At 36.8% G+C, this 20,192-nt stretch overlaps 1 protein-coding gene across 1 annotated transcript; it reads left to right on the forward strand.

Annotated features, from left to right (window-relative positions):
- The first annotated feature begins 521 nt into the window (after positions 1-521).
- Positions 522-18,409, forward strand: LOC107813173 (flowering time control protein FY). Its single transcript, XM_016638401.2, has 19 exons — positions 522-849; positions 1,370-1,655; positions 2,442-2,533; positions 3,872-3,940; positions 4,755-4,859; positions 5,795-5,890; positions 5,973-6,055; positions 6,154-6,225; positions 6,389-6,486; positions 6,857-6,916; positions 7,014-7,074; positions 7,196-7,283; positions 8,418-8,481; positions 8,913-8,991; positions 10,039-10,128; positions 13,038-13,123; positions 13,410-13,906; positions 15,059-15,295; positions 18,101-18,409. The coding sequence occupies exons 2-19, from the start codon at positions 1,427-1,429 to the stop codon at positions 18,215-18,217; spliced, it is 2,223 nt and encodes a 740-aa protein (XP_016493887.2). The 5' UTR covers positions 522-849; positions 1,370-1,426; the 3' UTR covers positions 18,218-18,409.
- Positions 18,410-20,192: the final 1,783 nt, after the last annotated feature.

Here is a 20,192-nt window from a genome sequence, read left to right on the forward strand (position 1 = left end):
TGAATAAGAAGATAGCCAAGCTTAAAGATATTTTAGTCCAAAATTCTTTTATTACACTTAAAAAAAAAATCTGTTAAATGTCGAAAGTAAGGACAAAATTTAAATACAAGCACAAAAATATCCTATTTGTGTAAATCACCCGCCTAGAGGTGACTCCCTTTTTGGTCCAAAAGAGAATTTGAGAAGGCCCAAATAAGATATAAATTGAAATTTAACTGAACTGGAATTAGAAAAAATATAATTGTAAATGAATTTTTGAGCAGCAATTAATGCTCGACCAAGCTTTTAAAAAATATTTTTAAGTATTTTTCTCGAAAATACTTTTCAAAAAGTATTTTTAAAGAAAATTTATTTTTTTATTCTTAAAAACTGCATTTGTTTCTATTCAAAACTTTTTTTCTTCCTCTAAAAGTTGGCTCAAATACCTTGTAAAATGGCAGATTGCCTTGTAATAATCGGGTGTGGGCCTTAAGATTTCAGATGGATTCCACAAATTAGTCCAATATCAAGTTTATTTCAAAATGAGCCCAGAAAAAGTGTTCTTCCCTCTTCATCACCAAACCTATCCAGCTGCTGCTCCGCTACTCCTTCTGGTCTCAAGTAACTGAGTTTTTTTTCTCTCTTTCCAAAATCCAAAAATTTGAGCGAAACAAAACGAAAAGAACGTCCCTTTTCAAACGTATGTTTCCTCCAAGGATTGAGAAAATTAGGGTTTTAACTTTGAAAGGAAGCTTTTGATTTTAGTTGCCGCTAATTCCTCCCGCCAGTCACCGTACCACTCACCGACGGGCCTTCTCTGCCGGAGTTCCAAGTTCGTTGTTGCTGGTTTATTCTCGTTCCTGTAAACTGGTACACTAGCTCCTTCAGTCGTTATCCTTCAGTCAAACTATGTTCTAAGAATTTACATTGGCATAATATTTCTAAGAATTTCAGTCTCTCATTATTATATGATTTGATACCAGCGCTGCTTTCCTTAATTTATTTTGGTTGAAAGTTGATATTCAAAAATATAAATTTAGAATGTAAGCTCCTCAATTGGATGTGGAGTGTAAGCTCTCTATGGGGTATTTTTCATAGGAGGAATGGCCTGAGCCATTCAGCGCGTTAAGAAGAAAAGTTAGACACTGGTCTTTTCTATTAAGAAACTTGAATAACGAGCTTGTTGCGTTTTGTGTGTACCTAATAATGCGATCATTGATTGTTTTCAAACAGGAGAAGTCATTGAGGCCAAATGTAATGGTGATGTTTATATATATGTTTTTGTGTTTAGCTGATTGTTAACTTTTGAAATTTGAAATATGTATTGAATGTTGATACCTGTTGCTCAGTCTGGTTATTATTGTGTATTAACTTGAGGTCACTGTTCTAGAACTCTGAATCGTGAACCCATTAAGTCTAAATCTTGGATCCACCTCTGTCCTCAACTATGATGACGAGTGGTGATCCTCATCAACATCAGCATCAGCAGCACCAGCCGATGCCACCGCAACAATTCCAGCACCAACACCAGCAACAACATCCTCCACATTTTGGAGAGTTTCCAAGGGGTCCTCAACCTCCACCAGGTCCACCTCCCATGATGCGGCAGCCATCTGCATCCTCCACTACTCTTAATGCTCAGCCACCTGGACCTACTCCTCATCCTTCTTATGATGGTATGTCTTGTTTACCAATGTTTCATCTGCTCTTTTACTTCTCATATTTGAATTGACATGTTTTTTAGCATAGCGTACGACTGGCAGGACGTATTTGGAATCTAGTTGTTATGAACTTAATTTACCGTTGGAAAAAAGAACTACAACAAGTTTTCTTTTTTCTTTTATTTATTTGACCAGTTACCAAAATGCCATTGTGTAATTGATTAATCTGAAAATAAAAATCTTTAAGGGGTAGAAACAGAAATTTGTAAATTGGAAGTAATTTGAAAGGGACAAAGGGAGAGACTAATGTTTAGTGTTCTTTGGGAACAACCTCTTTAGTTGTTATTTGATATAGTTTCTATCTAGTTGGAGAAGAAAGAAAATTTTCAACTCACAGATCACGTTGAACCATTATACCAATTATCATTTTCACTTTGTAAGAGAAGCAAGATAAAGGCAGAATGTTGGAAGCAGTAAGAAGGTTAATAGGCAATTTCCTCATCACTTCTCTGTTTCTTGTTATCTGATTCAGCAGCAAATTTTGATGTCCTTTTCAAATCTTACCCACAAAACGACTGATAACAACTATGAGGCTATGATTGTCTCATATGATCAAATCCACATAGGACCTGCCATTTCTTATTGTTTGGGTAAGTGTAGGTCGAATCCTCTTTTTGATAATAGTTGAAGAGAGGATGAATGTTACCTTGGTTCTTAGGGACTTACTTTTGCTTTGATGAGACATTACTGGACTGAATTCTGATGGGTACTAATTTTTTATTCTTTTCCTTATATTTGCAGCTCATGCTGACAGTTTTGCTGCAAAGAGAATGAGAAAAATTGGTCAAAGAAGAGCAGTTGATTACACTAGTACAGTTTTAAGATATATGCAGGTAATAACTGTTGAATGTGGTCTTTTATCCAGAGACCTTCTTATGGAATGTGGTGCAGTAAATGTTCTTCTATATAGTACTACTATATAAATTAGCGCGGGGTTAGATTCATTAGCTGTTGTCCTGTAACAATACGGAATTACGGCAAGTGCAGGCTCATTTCCTCTTTTCTTTCTTTCAAGGGGATAGAACCACGAGCTGTTGTCCAGTCACAATTACGAAAAGTTAGCAAGATTCTTTGTAATCAATTTTAGTCTTGTTGCTATTGACTATATGGATGATTTGCTTCCATTATGTTATGTGCTTAGTTAATTTCATATTGATTCCAAGAGATTATGATTTTAGGTCTACCTCGTTCTATTTTAACAAGTTCAATCATCGTAGGTGTTGCACCTATGGGTTGATGCACTTGATGCGACCTTCTCTTATTTTATTCCTGTTTTTTTGAGATGGAGCTTTCCTTCTCTTATTTTATTCCTATTTGCACTTTCCTTTGAATGTGATCATCTTGAATCCTGTCCATTTCTTGTATGATCACATATCTATCTTAACATCCTCTATGACGCTCAACTCAGGGATATGTTGGGCCTTAAAGACACAACAATCATCCCATATCACATTGTTGGTATCACATTGATTCTATGGCATGAGTTTCTATGTGTTAGGTTCTATGGAACTCCGGCGATATGATTGTATAAATTTTGAAAGGAAGATACGTAGTACTACAATACTTATCATACATTGCTCTTCCAATGGTTAGAGTAGAAAGAGGATGGGATGTATAGTGTTTCGTTAGTACTAGTTCTCAAGTAGCAGTAAATATAGCATGTAGAGTGGTTTATTTGTCTAGTACTAGTATTAATCATACACTCAGGGACATTATAGAGCTTTGCGCTAATTATCTTTCCAGAAGCTGAAATGCCACATATTTTTTGAAGGACTCCAACCTCTTTCCTAGTTCCAGCTCCACAAGAACCAATTACATGGTTCTAATTTGCAGTAGCTAGCACCTGTATGAGCTTTATGTTCTGATATATTATAAGTTGCTGCACTCTTTGGTTGCAATAGCTCTAGGTAATTAGATCTTGTATCTTAAAAATAGGAAAAGAAGTGAGAGCAGGAATTAAAAAGAAGAGAAATTCTTCTAAAAAAAATTTTCTCTCAAAAAGAGGTAGAAAAATGAGAATGAGAAACCAAACTCGTCTTGATTATTTTGTCCATTAATAACTCCAGTTTTGGTCTTTTCTGTGGGCTCGACAACTTGGCAATGGTACTCATAATATTCTTCAACTTCTAAGGTTATCTGGTCCAAAGTTAAGAACCATTGCTTTCCTGCAGATCCGCATGTGGCAGCGCGACTCGAGGGATAGGACAGTGTTACAACCTAGTCCAGCAGCAGCAGTTGATGTCAGTTTGCTCCACTTACAATTTGGTCTTTGATTCTGCATAATTTACTTTAGTTTGTATGATTATATGTTGTGATCTTCCATTACTGATGATATCTATGATAAACTTTTCCTGGGTGAGAAGTAAAAAGAGAAAACCACCCCAACTATATAGTCCTTCAGTTCTTGGTTTGTGCAAAATTCTACCCCAAAGCTATAGTGAACTGCCATTAAAGTAGCAGGAGCCAAAGAAATTGGCTAAAGTTTTGTAGGTTTCAATATGCTTATGTTAAATTATTCAAACTTGTTATTCTGTATTCACAAACATTGTTTTTGAAATAAAAAGAGCATGTGCCATGAGAATAGCATGTCTTTGGAGAACATTTCCCTTATCTGAGGAAAGTTTGAAGAATTGTAATCAGGCAATCTTGAGGAAAGTTAACCATAACATACTTGTAGTCTAGGAAGGTGATCATAGTTCAGTTTTACCTGCATATAATGCTAGTTATAGACTCCAAGAACTCAAGAAGATTCTAGTACCACCTAGTGGACAAAGTTAATTGTTAAGTTTGCAACTTAGATTTCCAAAAAAGTACCAAACTAACCCTTAAAGATAATTTGTGTATTCCACATATAATTAGAAGTTTGAAGTCTCCTACCGCTGAACATACTATTACAGCTATTCTCCTGAAACCAGCAAAATAAATGCTAATGGTTCCACAGAAATTCCTGAAAATGTGTTTCTGGTTGCACAAATATAAAAAAAATAAGCAAGATTACATGTTCTTCTAATTTATTTCTTTTAATTATGATTTTTTGTTTGTTCATGGGTGCAGGTATTGCCAGCAGTTGCCTATTTGGATAATCCCTCCACAAGTTTTGCTGCTAAATTTGTTCATACATCTCTAAATAAAAACCGTTGTTCAATCAATTGTGTTGCGGTGAGTTGAAGGATTCTTTTTGGCCCTCTATCATTCGTTTGTACTTTTGTTGTGTATATCTTTGGTTCCGTGTTGGCAATTGAATTACTATATCCAGCAGCACGCATGCACCTATCTACATATGCCCATGAGCTACTTGATACTCCTCCCGTCCCTATTAATGTGACACTTTCTCCTTTTTACGACGTCCAAAATGTTTGACACTGTTCCATTTCTATACAACTCTCAAAACTGTTCAGAATTCAAACTTGTTAAATTTATCAAAGTTTAAATTTTGATGTTAATATCTTTCTATCAAACTGGCTTTTCCAACATTACTTGTAAATACTCTGTTCCTCCTTCGCTAATATATAAGTCAAATAAACATATTAAACTGCATGTCGAATCAAACACCGCCATAGTAAAATGGAATGGAGGGAGTAATATTTATTAGTAAAATCGTTCAATCATGGTTTTTTCTTCAAAGCATCAAGTGTCTGAAATATTCACGTAGTTCCAAGGCCTTGATTAATTGCATGAATCGGGATCCTTGAAACATGATTTGTGCTATCCAACTCTTTTTGGGATGATTTTGTTTTTCACTGGGAAGTACTAGTTTCTTATCTTGGTAGAGCTCTTTGTATTTGGTTTATTCTGACAAGCAACTCTCTGGGAAGTAAATGGATAAAAAAACATGGAAGGATTTATCTTGTCACATGTTGTAGTTTGAATTCTAATAGCCTCTTGGGGCCGCTTTTATGCCATTATCACTCTAAAGCAACTGTTAATAGAATTAAAGCAGATCCAGCTAGCATTATGACACAAGATGTAGAACTAAAGTTTTCCGAGTCTCTCTCTCTCTCTCTCTCTCTCTCGGTTGTGTCACACCCTCTGTGCATTTCTTCTTCTAAATTTTTATTCTCTTATTCAAACATTTTCTCTTGAATCACATAAAGTGGACTCCTAGTGGGCGGCGCCTCATTACTGGATCTCATAGTGGTGAATTCACACTCTGGAATGGGCAGTCGTTTAACTTTGAAATGATACTTCAGGTATGAATCTGGGGTTGTGAATTTCAGATCTTAGTACGTGACAACCGAATTGGATGGACAATGTAACATGTTTCATGTGCAGGCTCATGATCAAGCAGTTAGGTCAATGATATGGAGCCACAATGATAACTGGATGGTCACTGGTGATGATGGGGGCACAATAAAGTAAATAAATGCTTGGAACAATCTGCATTTCACACTGTCAGTATCTATGTTGTGTTTTTCTTTCCCTTCTGTGAATTTGCGTCTGTATCATGTGGCAGGTATTGGCAAACCAATATGAATAATGTCAAAGCCAATAAGAATGCACATAAAGAATCAGTACGGGGATTAAGGTAATTATTCTAAATGATGTGACTTGGTTTTAAAAGATTTTATGTATAACTTGGGGTTTAATTACTTTTTAGTTTTCTCTATCAACACATTTGCATCAGTAAATGTATTTTTAGGGTATATATGATGTTAGGTGGCTTGCTAAGTCTTATCTTTTTTGAACAGCTTCTGTAGTACAGATTTAAAATTCTGCTCCTGTTCTGATGACACAACTGTTAAAGTATGGGACTTTGCAAGGTGCCAAGAAGAGCGCTCATTATCTGGTAATGTCCCTCAAGCTGTTTATTAAAAAGATTGTAGATTCAAGCTGAAAGTGATGGTTGACTGCGTATCAGTGATACTATGCTAAAGCGACATTTTTGGTTTTCTAAATAATAATAACATGCATACTGCTGTAATGCTTTTACCTGTCAGATGGCGCTCTGCCTTCCATTACTTCTTGCTTCTGTAATCACTGTTATGACATGTTTAAACATGTGTTCTGGTAAAAGTTTACTATTAATGGGAAATTTTGTTCCAAAGAATGCACTAGCAATAACTCTTCAATTTTGCCATCAACACTTACTTATGTACCAGTTAACTTAAGCGTGAGTGGCCTAAGAATAGTTCCTCATGTCACTTGAACTCAGGCAGGCCATGGTTGGGATGTGAAGAGTGTTGATTGGCACCCTACAAAGTCTCTATTAGTCTCAGGTATATGCATTTTACTTCTCTTCTTTTCTTTGGAACTGTTCTGAGCAGTTACTGACTTACAGTCGCTCTATGATTCATTGTTTTGTCCTGCTTGCAGGTGGAAAAGATAATCTTGTTAAACTTTGGGATGCCAAGTCAGGGAAGGAGCTTTCGTCATTGTCAGTCAAAAACTGCTCTCCTTAAATCTGCAATGTTACTATTTCTATCCACTTGGGACTTCATAAAAAAGAAGAGCTATAATTTTTTAGCAATAACATGGATGCTGTGTTCTGTTTGCAGTCACGGGCATAAGAATACTGTTCTGTGTGTAAAGTGGAATCAAAACGGTAACTGGGTCCTTACTGCTTCCAAAGATCAAATTATCAAGGTAGGTTGTTCCATTTCTTCCTTTCCCAGGAGGTGCTAATGCAGTTAAAGCAATTACGATGAGATATTTTAATGGCTGGTTTGTGAATGATATAGATCTTTTTTTCTGATTTGCACGCAATGATGTGTGGTATAAATTGGTTGCTCATGAGCATATATCTCAAACTTTGTTTCACAAATTCATTATTCTGAAATTGCATGGCAATTGACAAAAGTATTAAGCATATACTTGTTCCATAAATAGATTTGTATGTATAGCTACTTCAGTCTCACATTTGAATTTCTCTTACATTCTACGTTCCCGAAATGGATCCTGTCAAATATTTCACATTTTCTATGATTATCTCTATTTCAGGTATTTGGGGAATCCTCCTTAATAGACTAAATATTCCTATTATGTCAATGCCAATAATCAATGTTATTATCTATGAATTTGAGCTTTTTGGTATTTTCTGTTTCTTCGGATGATATGATGGGTCAACCATTGAGGGTCTCCTATCCCTCTCATTCCAGATTGTCCCTGAAAAAAAAAAAGACTTTGCAGCACTATATTTGAGTCGTAGTTGATCTCGAAAAGTTTTACTCTTTGTTTCTCATTTTAAGATTACAAATCAAATCTCATTTTCTCCCCCCTAAATCTTGATTTTGTTAGGTTTCACTTACTGGTAAGAGTCTTGCCACAAGAATAAGCATCAACCTGAAGTTGCTGATTTCAGTTGAAATGTTTATTTTGTTTTTTTTTCCTTCTATTGAGTTGTGCTCTGAGGTATTTGAAGTTTTAGGGTCGTGTGGTTTTTAGCAGTGTTCAGTCAGTTTCTTTAAATCTGTAACTTTGGGATTTGAGAAGGCTTGCTAAAATTTCTTTTTAGAGTGTCGGCAGCAACCAACTAGCATTTCTAGCTTAGTTTTTAGCTGCAACTACTTCTTCACAGCAAGTGTATTGCTACTTATTACTTCTCTGGTTCTGGCCGCAGTAGTCATTTTCTTATTTGGTTAGGAAGGAAGAACAAAGCTGACATTCATATGAATGTTAATCACGTGCTAACGAGAAAACCTGCAAATGGTGTAGATTATTATCATGTCAATGTGTGCAAGGGATTGTATTTTGTCGTCGTAACATTCTGTTTCATTTCAGCTTTATGACATAAGGGCTATGAAGGAGCTTGAATCATTCCGGGGACATCAGAAGGATGTGACATGTAAGAATTACCTTTTTGTTTATGTGTATATATCTTATGCCATGCTTACAGCACGAGCATGTCAAGTAGCGACCAGGTTATGGACTCGGATGAAAAATTTGTAGTTAGTATGCTGGTATTATTCAGTAAATTTCACCAAGGTATTATTAGAAAAAGAAATTTTAGATCACGTCGACTAAAAGCAAATAATATAATTGGGGATAGTTGCTGAATTGTTTTTTCTGGATAAAAATCTGGGTTGTTAATCGCGTTTAGTTTTTCCTACTATCTATGTCATGCAGAAATCTTAATGCTTTATTTTGTCCCTTCAGATAATAATCACTCTTATTGTTCCACTTATTGTCTTGTTCCTCCACCATGCTTCCATGGTCGACTTTCAACTGTTTGTGATACTTGCTAATTGCCTGTTTATTTTCATGTAACTGTGACAGCATTGGCCTGGCATCCGTTTCATGAAGAGTATTTCGTTAGCGGAAGCTTTGATGGTTCAATATTTCATTGGCTTGTGGGGTAAGTTCCTTGAAAATTCTTTCACTATCATCTATAAATTAGTTGTGCTGGCTCCTTTAGTTTTTGGGCATCTCTTGTGCGTTCAAAATATCGTTATATGACCTGGTTTAGAACATTAATCTTGATATTTTTTACTTCTGTCAACTGTGCGCCATTGGAATGACAGTTTTTATTTGATGAAGTGACAGGATAGCTATAGATCAGAGGAAGTGTTACTAATTGCTGTGCCATAACATTAACCTTTTCTTTGTGCACTTTTGGCACCATTTAATAAAACTGAAGTTTGGTACTCCTCGCACTTTTTGGCTGGATTTCAAGTTGGGAAGAATGACAAATGACGATTCAGAATGAATGTTATTGCTAATAGCCTAGACTAGTCAAGGAAACTTATGAGATGAAAAATTCTCTGTTATTCTTGGCAAAAAGAAGTGGACATCGGAGATAAGATAGGGAACCTAGTTTTCTCTTTCAATTGCTCCTCTTAGCATGTGTATCTTTACTTCATCGAGCTGTCATAACTTATAAAAACCAAAAAATCGACATGCATGGTTGTTCTATGTGAAGTTGGTAGAATGGTTATTCTCTTGTTTTCCTTTCTCCTCGGAAAGTGTCAGATCTGTGTCCCGAACTTGTGCGCTCTGGGAAGAATCATCTCCCTTCACTCAAATCCTTTTTATTTGCTATTCCCATAAGAGATGGACTTGCATATTTTTTGTCATATGAATGTTGCTCGATTTTTATTGAATAAACAGGCTTCTTTCGCTTCAAATCAAAAAATTCTTTCTACCCAGTATTGAGTCAGTGCAGGATCATCCTGCAGTTTCTGTAAAATGTGGGGAATAAATGAGCCATCTGGGCTACTTAGTCTGTCAACCTCAACCAAACATGTGATGAGATAGTTTGGAATGTGATTTCTCACTTATAATATGAACCCATGAAGACAATTAACTTTTATTATTCTGATCCCACCATTTCCCCCTATTATCAGTGATTCAGATAGCTTCTAATAATTTTGTCTCTCTTGGCTTTTTGATGCTCTACCCACAGGCATGAAGCTCCTCAAGTTGAAATTACAAATGCACATGAAACTGGTGTTTGGGATCTTGCATGGCACCCCATTGGCTATCTCCTTTGCAGGTTATACTGCATTTTCTTAAACGGCAGCTCTGTTGTTAAGTGCCGTTTATTACGTTTGTACTTGTCTCCACTTGAACAAAACAATTTTCTAAAATGCTAATTGTTAGAATTCTTCTCATAAACTGGTGTGCTTTTCTTCTATGCCTTGCATATTTAGACATCTGGTCGATCCATTGTGGTTGTTACTGGATATTGTTTTGAAGTTTTTTGTGTTAGTGTTGCTTGGACCTATGGTGCTGAATCTGCTTCTTACTATGACAAAAATAAGCTGAAGCTGATTTCGAGAACATGTTATATTTTACCCTGCAATTCTATGCTCCTGTAAAAAACGGAAGCATTCCCGAAATTTTGCTCTTTTTTCGTTTTCTTATAGAAGAGGTTCTTTAAATTCTGTTTTATTTTCTCTTTTCATCTCTGATAAGCTACTTGTAATCTTATACTATGCTTGTTCTTTCCACCTAATGTCTATTAGTTTTGAATTGTCCTTTTACTGTGGATAGACCACGTGTTTGTGAGTAATTATAGTTGTACATCTGACTTTGTCTTTTATCCGCACTAAGAAGTTTATCGGTCAGAGGCTGTGGGGATGACGGCTTCTGCTGTTGTAGTTCTTAAGTATTTGTGCGGGCTCTCAACTTTCTTTCTCCATTAATTTCATGTTTCCAACAAGGTGACTCTGATGCAGATATAAGTCTGAAGTTATATTGGTTGTGTGTATGTAATTTAGTTGTGTGTTCGACTATGGCCTTCGCTTATGTAGTAACTTCCTTTTGCTCTCGTGTATCTTGGCTTTAACTCCCATCTAGGGAACTTATCAAGCATATGTACAATTAGGAATAGCTTATATTAGGCAAAATGGTTTAATGGCCCCTAAACTTGCACCGTATTTTAAAGCCGGCATATCAACTCCTGATTCTTCCATTTGACACCTCAAGCCAATCGATTGCATATAAATAAACGCCTCTTACTGTTGAATATGCTTATGTGGCATTGGTCCAGATGGTGTGGCTAAAGTGCGTGCAATTCAGAATTAAAAGGAGCGTGAGTGTGATATTTTTTATTTTAAAAAGGTTAAAATTAGGGGAAAAAATTATACATAGCAAGAAAAGATAAGAAAATAAAAAGAAAAGAAAAAACTTGCCCTCTCCCCTACCCCTCACCTGTTTATGTTTCTTTTCCCTTCCCCATTCTCATCCGCCCCCAACCTCACCCAATTTTTTCTCTCTCCAACTCCTATCTTCCCCCCACCCCTTTTCTTCTCGTTCCATCACCAATGATATTAACGCCACTCACTACTACCGCTAACAAAACTCCTCTATAAAACCCAGGCAACAAAGAAAAATAACGAGGTTTGTCCGGAAATTTCTCTGTCAATTCTCTCTCACATCAAGTCCCCTCTCTCATTTCTGTATCCATCTCAGACCGGAAAATTGTCGAGTTTTGGCTGGAAAATTCCTATGTTTCAGTCCTTCCTCTTCTTAATTTATTTTGGGTATTCTCGCTTTCTCTTTCTCTTGAACATTAATGGATCCAAGTTCTTGAATTCCCTCTGCTTGAATCACTGCAAGTTGGATGCTTTTGTTGTTTTAAGGAACAGTACTTTGATAGCAAATCTCAATGGGTTTATAGTGGTTGTATTCTCTCTATTTTATTAACTACTATTAGTACTAAAAGGTTGGATTTTCCTATTTGTAGCTGAGATTAGTCTTGTGGTGGCTGAGATTTTTTATTTCGCGATGCTGGCTGAGAATTGAGATTAGAGGTGAAAGGTCGTTTCCAGTGGTGGCATGGTTTACTGTGTATAGGTGAAAGGGGTAGAAGAAATAGTGAAGGAAATTAACAAAGAAGAAATTAAAATTTTGATAACTTAATTTTTGCAAAACAGGACTCACAAATGACAAATGTCAAGTATAATGGTCTAAGCATATGACCTGTACTTCATGTCTGGCAATTGAGCTACACGCTCTGAAGAAGGGGTTTATTATGTGTAGTTTTATTGAGCTGAGGTGTTAAAATGGGAAAGTCGAGAGTTGATAAACCGGCCTTTTAAAATTGGTGCAAGTTTAAGGGGCAATTAGGCCATTCTGCCCTTTTATTATAGTGTGTCAAATTTGAGGCACTTATAGTTACGCTGAAAATAGTTTTGTTGGAAGATGTTAGAAAAGGTGGTAAGATATGTATATTGGTTTATCTAATGTCATTTTATTGAGTAAAATTTATCATATATCCAAAGTAGCAATTATTTCATACGGTAAAGGTCTTCTTTCCAGAGCAGCCCCCCCCCATGTCACCCTGTTTCTGCCTCAGTCTCAAAGAAAAATATAAACTAAAAGAGTAGGGAAAGGTTATCTTAAGTGCAACATGAATTGAGAATAACTGAACGTTTTCTTTTTCTTGTTAAAGGGTGAAGTCGTGGTTTGTATTGTACACCATTTTTCTAGTACAGAATCGATGTTGAATTCTGATATGAAAGTGCATTATTGACTATTGATATCACATTTGTTGAAAAAATATTTCATTATTATCGTAGAGGTTAATAGATTCTCCTAAGTGAACTATCTCATTTAGATTTTGTATCAACCTTTCTTGGGCAGGTAGCTTTATGTGTGCTTACTTGTATTTAGCTTTTTAGGCCTGATCATGTTTATATTTATTTAAATCTTGCAGAACCTCCATCCAGTGGAGTTATATTTTCTCCCTTCCTCTATCTACGTGTATGCGGAATTGCATGTCACTGTCTTTCAGTGGCTGTTTCAAGCTTTTCTTGCTGTGTTCTTTCCTTTATCATTCTCGTTAGAACTAAGGAGGTCCTTAAGCTTCTCCATTATATAGTATTCTGCATCTCCACCAACAATAAAACATCTTACTGAAGTAGCCTAAGCAGCTAATCGGTCTTGTTGCTGATGCAGTGGCAGCAATGATCAGACAACAAAGTTCTGGTGCAGAAATAGGCCTGGGGATCCAGCTCGTGATAAATTCAATTTGGGACAACAAGGTTTTTACTAGTTCCTGTCCGTGTTAATGTTATCTTTAATTTTTTTATGCTACTGTTTTATTGTGCTTCAGATTGTGTACCAGTTTGTTGTACATATATCGAGATTCGAGAGCATAGGGCTTTGTAGTAGTGGGGTAAAATCAGCTTGATTTTAAAGAAATTCTTGAAATATTATAATCTTTCTTTTTCTGTAGTCATAGTTAATATTCTTAGTTTGACTATCAATTTCAACTACCAAAGTATACTTCTTAAATAGCCTCAGCACAGGTTTTGTGGTTGATTTCAGGTTTGGGTGATCAAAACAATGTTCTTGGTCGCATGCCTGGTAATTTTCCAGGTCCTGAGCCCCCATCAACTCCTGGAGCATTTGCCTCTGGCTTGTTACGAACTGAGGGTACAATACCTGGAGTTGGAGCTGCATTGCCACTATCGCTTGATTCATCTCAAGGAGAACATAAGTCTTCCATGCCAGTTTCAATGCCTATAGGAGCTCCCCCTCTTCCTCCTGGTCCACATCCATCTCTTCTTGCGGGTAATCAGCAGCAAGCATATCAACAAAACATGCAGCAAGCTCAGCACCAGCAGTCACTACCTCAACAAATGACTTCTCATCCTTTGCAACCATCCAATTTGCCACAGCTACAGCCTCCACATATGCCTCTAATGCCACATCCTCATTTGCCTCGGCCACCACACCAACTACAACAAGTAAACATGCCTGGCCTTCCGTCTTCAATGCCAGGTTCTGGACCCATCCAAGCAATGCCTATCCCTGGTCCAATGGTATGTATCATATTTCTGTGCGTCTTTGTGTCTATTTGCAGATGCATCTTCTTCCCCTTTTTTCCTGTAGATGTGCCGTGCATATCTTGATTCATCACCTCCTTGGTGCATCTTTAAGTGTAATGCTCTTTCTAATCAAATGGAAATAAATAAGCGTTTAGTGTATTTTTCGTGTAACATGCATTCTGATTGGTATCTCTGTATTTATGTTTGCTTATCTTGATAGATTCTGAATTCATCTTCATTCGAACTCCCCCCTTTTAGTGAGAAGCCTCTTCTTCTCTGTATATTTTCCAGATTCAAAGGGCAGCCTGGTGCACAAAGCATCCGGCATTCACGCAGGGTCGGGAAAGGGCCGCACCCCCAGGGGTGTGATGTAGACAGCCTACCCTAATGCAAGCGTTAGTGGCTAATTCCACGGCGCGAACTAGTGATTGGTCACACAGAAACTAAAAAGAATTCGATATTTTGTGTAGATTTTCCAGATTCATTTTGTGCGAAGTGCTTATAAAAATTTGATATTATAAAATTAGTGTTATGAAACAGAGATTATCTTTTATAGGATTCCAGCTTTATTTTACTGATATTCTAGGTTAAGGCCATAATAATTTCCGAGCCATTAGTCATGCATTTGTATTGAGATGGGAGTTGTAGCCAAATGGGTACAATTTTTCTTTGCACCTGTTGCAGATATAAAATAAATTAGTAAAAGTGTCCCCTATCTGAGAGTTTAAACTTTTAAATTAGACAGTTCACACAGTTCAATGTGGTATTAGAAAAGGCAGAGGGTCCTCAAGTCTTGCCGCCATCGATCTACAAATATTTTCATGTGCTTGGCTCGAGGGGAAAAAATCAGGGTTGCATGTGAGAGGGCAAGGTTTAGTGACATAAGATACATTAATACATGTGTCATTTTTCTAACTACTAAAGTTTTACACGAGACGGTTCACACTTTTCAATTTGCAGGGATCAAATTTCACTAGCATCTTCGTCTCTTCTTGAATAGAGCGGAATTGGTAGCAACTCCGACTACTTTGGAATTGTGGCATATATTTGATTGATTGATACGAAGTGCATTTGCTTGAAGGAAATACATCGAGAGGATCAAGAGGTTATTTCAGCATCACTGATTGGCTGTCTTCTTATTTTCAGGGGATACAAGGTAACATGAATCAGATGGTTCCTCCAATGCCTCAAGGTCATTTTGTGGGCATGCCTTCTGGATCTGGACCACAGGGAAATGTTCCTCCAGGTGGAATGCCAAATGGACTGCCAAACATGCAAGGCCCTCAAAACCCAGGAGGTAATCAGATGTTTCCACCAGGACGAAGCTTCAACAGGCAACAAGCTGGAAAAATGCCGCTCATGCCTGGACATAATCCTTATCAGGTGAGTGGCATGTAAATTGCTTTAACAGACCTAAGAGTGCAGATGTATCAAACCTTTTAGTTAATCATTAGCTATTTATTACCTAGGTTTCCTATTTATTGTTGATTTAAGTTGGGTAGTCGATAGCTGGATTCAAGAGATATTTACAGTCTAAAACTTGTTAGCAATTGTTGTCAGTACTTTCCTAAGCTATTCTCAAAACAAGAAGTCTAGACTGCAACTTCAACTTATGCTAGGGAACTGCAGTTTATATCCATTTCTATAAAAGGACTAAAGGTGGCCGCTGGGTGTGAAGACAAGTAACCCCAGTGAGAATAAGACAAGTAACCCTAGTGAGAGTAAGTCAATGATGTCGTGTTTGGAGATGATTTAGTGCTGGTACTTGTAATACTACTATGATGCCCAGCATATCAAATGCGGGAGGAGTTCTGGGTGATATGAAATATTCTTTGCCGTAAAAAAGTTAGGTATCTATACCTGTCAGCATGGTCGGATCTAGGCGGGCGGAAGGGGGTTGGAACGAACCCCCTTTGCCGGAAAATTATACTGTATATATAGTGTTAAATTTGTTTTCATGGCTATGTATTATATGTTGCATGACTTGCATCTGCTGGCACAAGCCAAAATCTTAGCTCAGTGGTCAAGGGGGTTCAAGTTTTCTATAAGGTTGCATGTTTGATTCCCACAGTGCAGGAATTTTTCTTTCTACTATTTTGCACGGGGTTTTTGTTGGTGTCTGCCTACAGTCAACTTAAGCACACAGTAACTCGTGTAGGTTTTAACCTGGCTATTGTAAAAAAATTAAAGGTCAAAAATAATTTTTTTATGTGTATATATTATATGTTGAATTCCCTTGACACAACCCAATAGTAACCCATATATTTTTCTTTTTGTGTGTGTATTAGTAATAGGAAAAAATAGTTGGTGCTTTGTTATGTTTTGGTTGAAAATTTGTATCTGAACATCTTCCACATCAAGTATACTGTTTTAATACTTTTAGTTAGGATTATTTATTTATTAGTTATTTCTGCAATCATCTTTAATTCATTTTTTGTTTATTATATTATGACCTTTTTTTTTTGCTTTTTATTCCTAAAAATGCATTTTACTTTTTTCTTTTGAAAAAGATTACTTCAAAACAACATACTTCCGCATTAGTTTTGATCCAACATATTTTTAGTTACATTTTTAACGGTAGTGTAGTTTAGGTGTGGATTTAAATTTTTTTGATGAACTCATTTGACGAAATATTCTACTGTTCACTTCTTTAAAATGTTGAACCCCTTGCTCAGAATCATGGATCCGCCACTGCCTGTGGGCTTGCGCAAGCGGCACATAATGGAGTAATAAGAATGGGTCTGACTGAATTTGCTGAAGATAACATCTTCTCATAGTTATTTTGCTCTTCTTGTAGTTGTGATCGATTGCTGGGAATGTTAAAATGTATTTTTTAAGAAGGTGCTGCGAATTATTCAATTTTGTGCCAAAACTGGGATAGTTATGCATAAGAGGGAGAAGCTTTGGTGTTTAAAATGCACATATTTAAGTAACTGTATATTTTTTTAAGGGCATTTTTATACTTCTGGTGAGATAGTTGGGTGGATGAATAATGAATTAGCTCATCTTCGACCTTATGGACTGTATGGCTACTGATGTAATCATGCTTCTTGCACCATCTTTTGTACTTTTCACCACCTCTGTGGTACTCTTCTTATTGAAATTATTTTACCTTTTAAAAAGTTCTTTCAAGGTCATTTTCTGAGCATGAATGCGGATTGCCCTACTTTTCTACGATTTTTACTCAATTAATTTAATCTGGTAGACAGAGTTTTGATTTGTTTTTTCTATTTTTAGGGGGGGTGGACCGGGGCAGTGGAGAGGGCTTGGGGGTAGGCGATGTTATATTCTTTTTGGTGGGGAGACTTCAACTATCATTTGGAGTGGCTGTCTGGTTTAAGACCTTCAGACCAGATGTGTAAAACCATTGTGGCTTTCGCATGACCATCTCTGTCAACTAAAACTGGGAGAGAGAAGGTTATTTTAGTGAGGTGCCTATTCAAACTGCCCACAGTGCTTTGGGCTAGTAGTAAGAGTGCAGCGCGTGCTGTATGATTAGACTCACGAGTTCGAATTATGCCACGAATAAAAGCCTGATAATTAAGTGGAGAAGGGTAGAGGGGAGGGTCCACTGTGCACCAAGTTTCGGCCTTGCCCCAGCTGGCCCTTTGGGATTTCTAGATTATGAATAAATATATATAGCCTGCTCAAACTATCCTGTAAAGTGAAAAGACTTTACTGTAGAATGTATTTACCGGGGAAGCCCAGCAGTTAACGACACTTCTTTAAATAATTTCGCTCTTCCTGCTAGAACTCAATTCATAAGATTGTCCATACTGAGACCTGAAACTCGAGGTCTACCCATTTTTCTCTTCAAACCAGCTGTTTCTTTGCTTGTTTTTCTCACCCTATCTCCCGATACACTGCTCAAAAGCCAACAAAGATAATGATATGAAGGAATGTATCCTATTGTGCATGTGAAATGTTGAAACCTGAGGAGGATTAATGTGTACTTTGATGAGCTTCTATCCTGCATAAATTCTCTCTTTTTTCTTGGTACTACTTGTTAGTACTTAACCTGTGGGATAATTTATTTTCTGTCTCTTAGCTGCGTATATGTTTTAACCGACTCTAATGTGAAATATTTGTTGACTTTTGAAACTTGAAAATTTGCTTTTTGGGCTGTTTGATTTGATGAATTGTCCAGTTACATGTCATTTCCTTTATTTTTCTTTTTTCTCTTTCCAGCAATCCGGAAATCCAAATACACCTGGAATGCACATGCAGTCAAACTTCGGTCTTCAATCTGGAATGCCTCCGCCATTGCCACCGGGGCCGCCTCCACATAATCAAGGACATCAATAGGCCATTGTTTATAGGCTCTTTCGAGTGTAACGAGCTTTGTTCAAGTTGTCTGTTGAAAATATCTTCTCTGCACTAGTTTGAATTTCATTTGAGACTATTAGACTGCATCTCTGTATTTTCTTAGATGTATTTTTAGATAATTTACTGAATTTTTAATTCGGTGAAATATTTTGAGCACTTTAACTTTACAAATTCTTTGTGATGCTTGGGTTAACATTTTCACACTTTAGTATTCTCTGTTAATCATTACCTGCCCAAAAAAAAATAAAATTCCGTCAACATATATAAATATATGATAAATATACATGTACAAAGGTACTGCCAAGCAATCTTTTGAAGCACGATACAGTGTTGTTAAAAGTGTGGGAAAGATACTCCGAGAGCTTCTTTCAGTCTATAAAGAACTTTGACATGACATACATTATACATAGCGTCTTTCAATATTTCATTCAGCTGCCCAGACATTCTTTTCAGGTTATGTTGAGCATACTCGTTGAGTCGTTATTAAGTTGTATAAAATAATTCAAATCAAACTGCCTTTTCACAAATATGGTATTAGTAATTATCAAAACTCATATACTTCTTTAAAGTCTTCTTACTCAGAAAATTTCAAGGCTTTCAACTGATCTGAAATTGCAAATAGTATCTTCTGAATAGCTTGTATGCTTAAAACGAGTTATAAATAGAGTAGTTTGTGGCTATTCAGGACTGGAACTTTTGAATTTTTGTATGTGGTAGCGGATGGTGAGACGAGAGATTTAAATCCCATCTTGAATGCATACACCACTGCAAGGAGGGCGGGACTAAACCAAGAGTTAGACTAAGATAATAGAAGACAATAATGAAATTTCTCCTAAAAGGAATTGCTTGGTATTCATCCATAATGCTATGCACGAGTCAATTAGGCGCAAAGCCTTCAATAACAAAAAAGAATTTTTCTAATTGAAGTGTTTAGTTTCTGTATTGACAGAGATATTATTGTAAAAGTCATGTCAATATATAGCTTGAGCCAAGCAGCTTGACATTCCTTACACCTTGTCCAGAAGGTGAAATAATCCTCATATTCCTCAGCATTCTGATTTTCCTCATTCTCATCCTCATGTTCCGCATACTCTTCCTCAAAGTCCTAATACTAATTCAAACCCCTTAGGCAATTGGGGACAAATAGACTAGAGCCCTTTCTTTCAGCAAGCACACTTCCTCCTCCATTGGTACATGGTAAAGTTGTGCATAATTCAACTTAAACTTTTACATCTTGTCCACACCGTCCACACAAGTGGCATCTCCTCCACCATGAGCTTCACAGATAGGGTACTGCATATCAGAGGAGAACGCGTTACGTTAATGATCAGAGGGTTGTCCAAGGGCGATGAGACCAGACTAGTAAACTCGACTTTTCCGAATATGAAATGTCTTCTTAGATCAGATTCCCTTAGAACTATGTTCCCTCTGTGGCGATCTAATGTAACAACGTAACTTGGAAATAGCTTCCTTGATAACGAAATATAAGACGCCCCTTTCGTGACTCAGCATGGCGTTCATGGGGAATTCACGACAAAGTGAATCACAACCTCAAAACAAGGTGTTGGAGCACAAGATTCTCTAGAGGGGCTCAATAAAATTAGTATCTAAAGTCAAATTTTAAAAGATGTCTAATTTACAGCCTGGAGACGAAATATAAGATATTCCTCACGTGGCTCAGCATGGCGGCATTAATTCTGCCTTTTAAGGGTATGTTGATCAATTGGATGCTGAATAACTGTTTTACTATCTCGAAGCTCGACCAAATGAACTAATAACTCCCCTTTTTCTAATTTTTCTTATAGGAGAATTTTTGAACTCCATCACAAACACGAATAAAATCCTTATCTGTTATCAATCTTTCGTGCATGTCACGGCCCATTTCCCATCATAGGCCGTGATGACGCCAAATGCAGCCGTTAAGCAAGCCAGCAATTAAATCAACACGCCGATA

The sequence above is a fragment of the Nicotiana tabacum genome, chromosome 1, assembly GCF_000715075.1.
Source record: "Nicotiana tabacum cultivar K326 chromosome 1, ASM71507v2, whole genome shotgun sequence".
NCBI lineage: Eukaryota > Viridiplantae > Streptophyta > Magnoliopsida > Solanales > Solanaceae > Nicotiana > Nicotiana tabacum.

Bases quoted from the DNA above. Each gene is read 5' to 3' on its own strand.
- LOC107813173 (XM_016638401.2), top strand. From the start codon at position 1,427: ATGATGACGAGTGGTGATCCTCATCAACATCAGCATCAGCAGCACCAG. The intron at 8,482-8,912 runs GTAAGAATTACC...TAACTGTGACAG, and splicing joins ACATCAGAAGGATGTGACAT to CATTGGCCTGGCATCCGTTT. The intron at 13,907-15,058 runs GTATGTATCATA...TCTTATTTTCAG, and splicing joins TGCCTATCCCTGGTCCAATG to GGGATACAAGGTAACATGAA.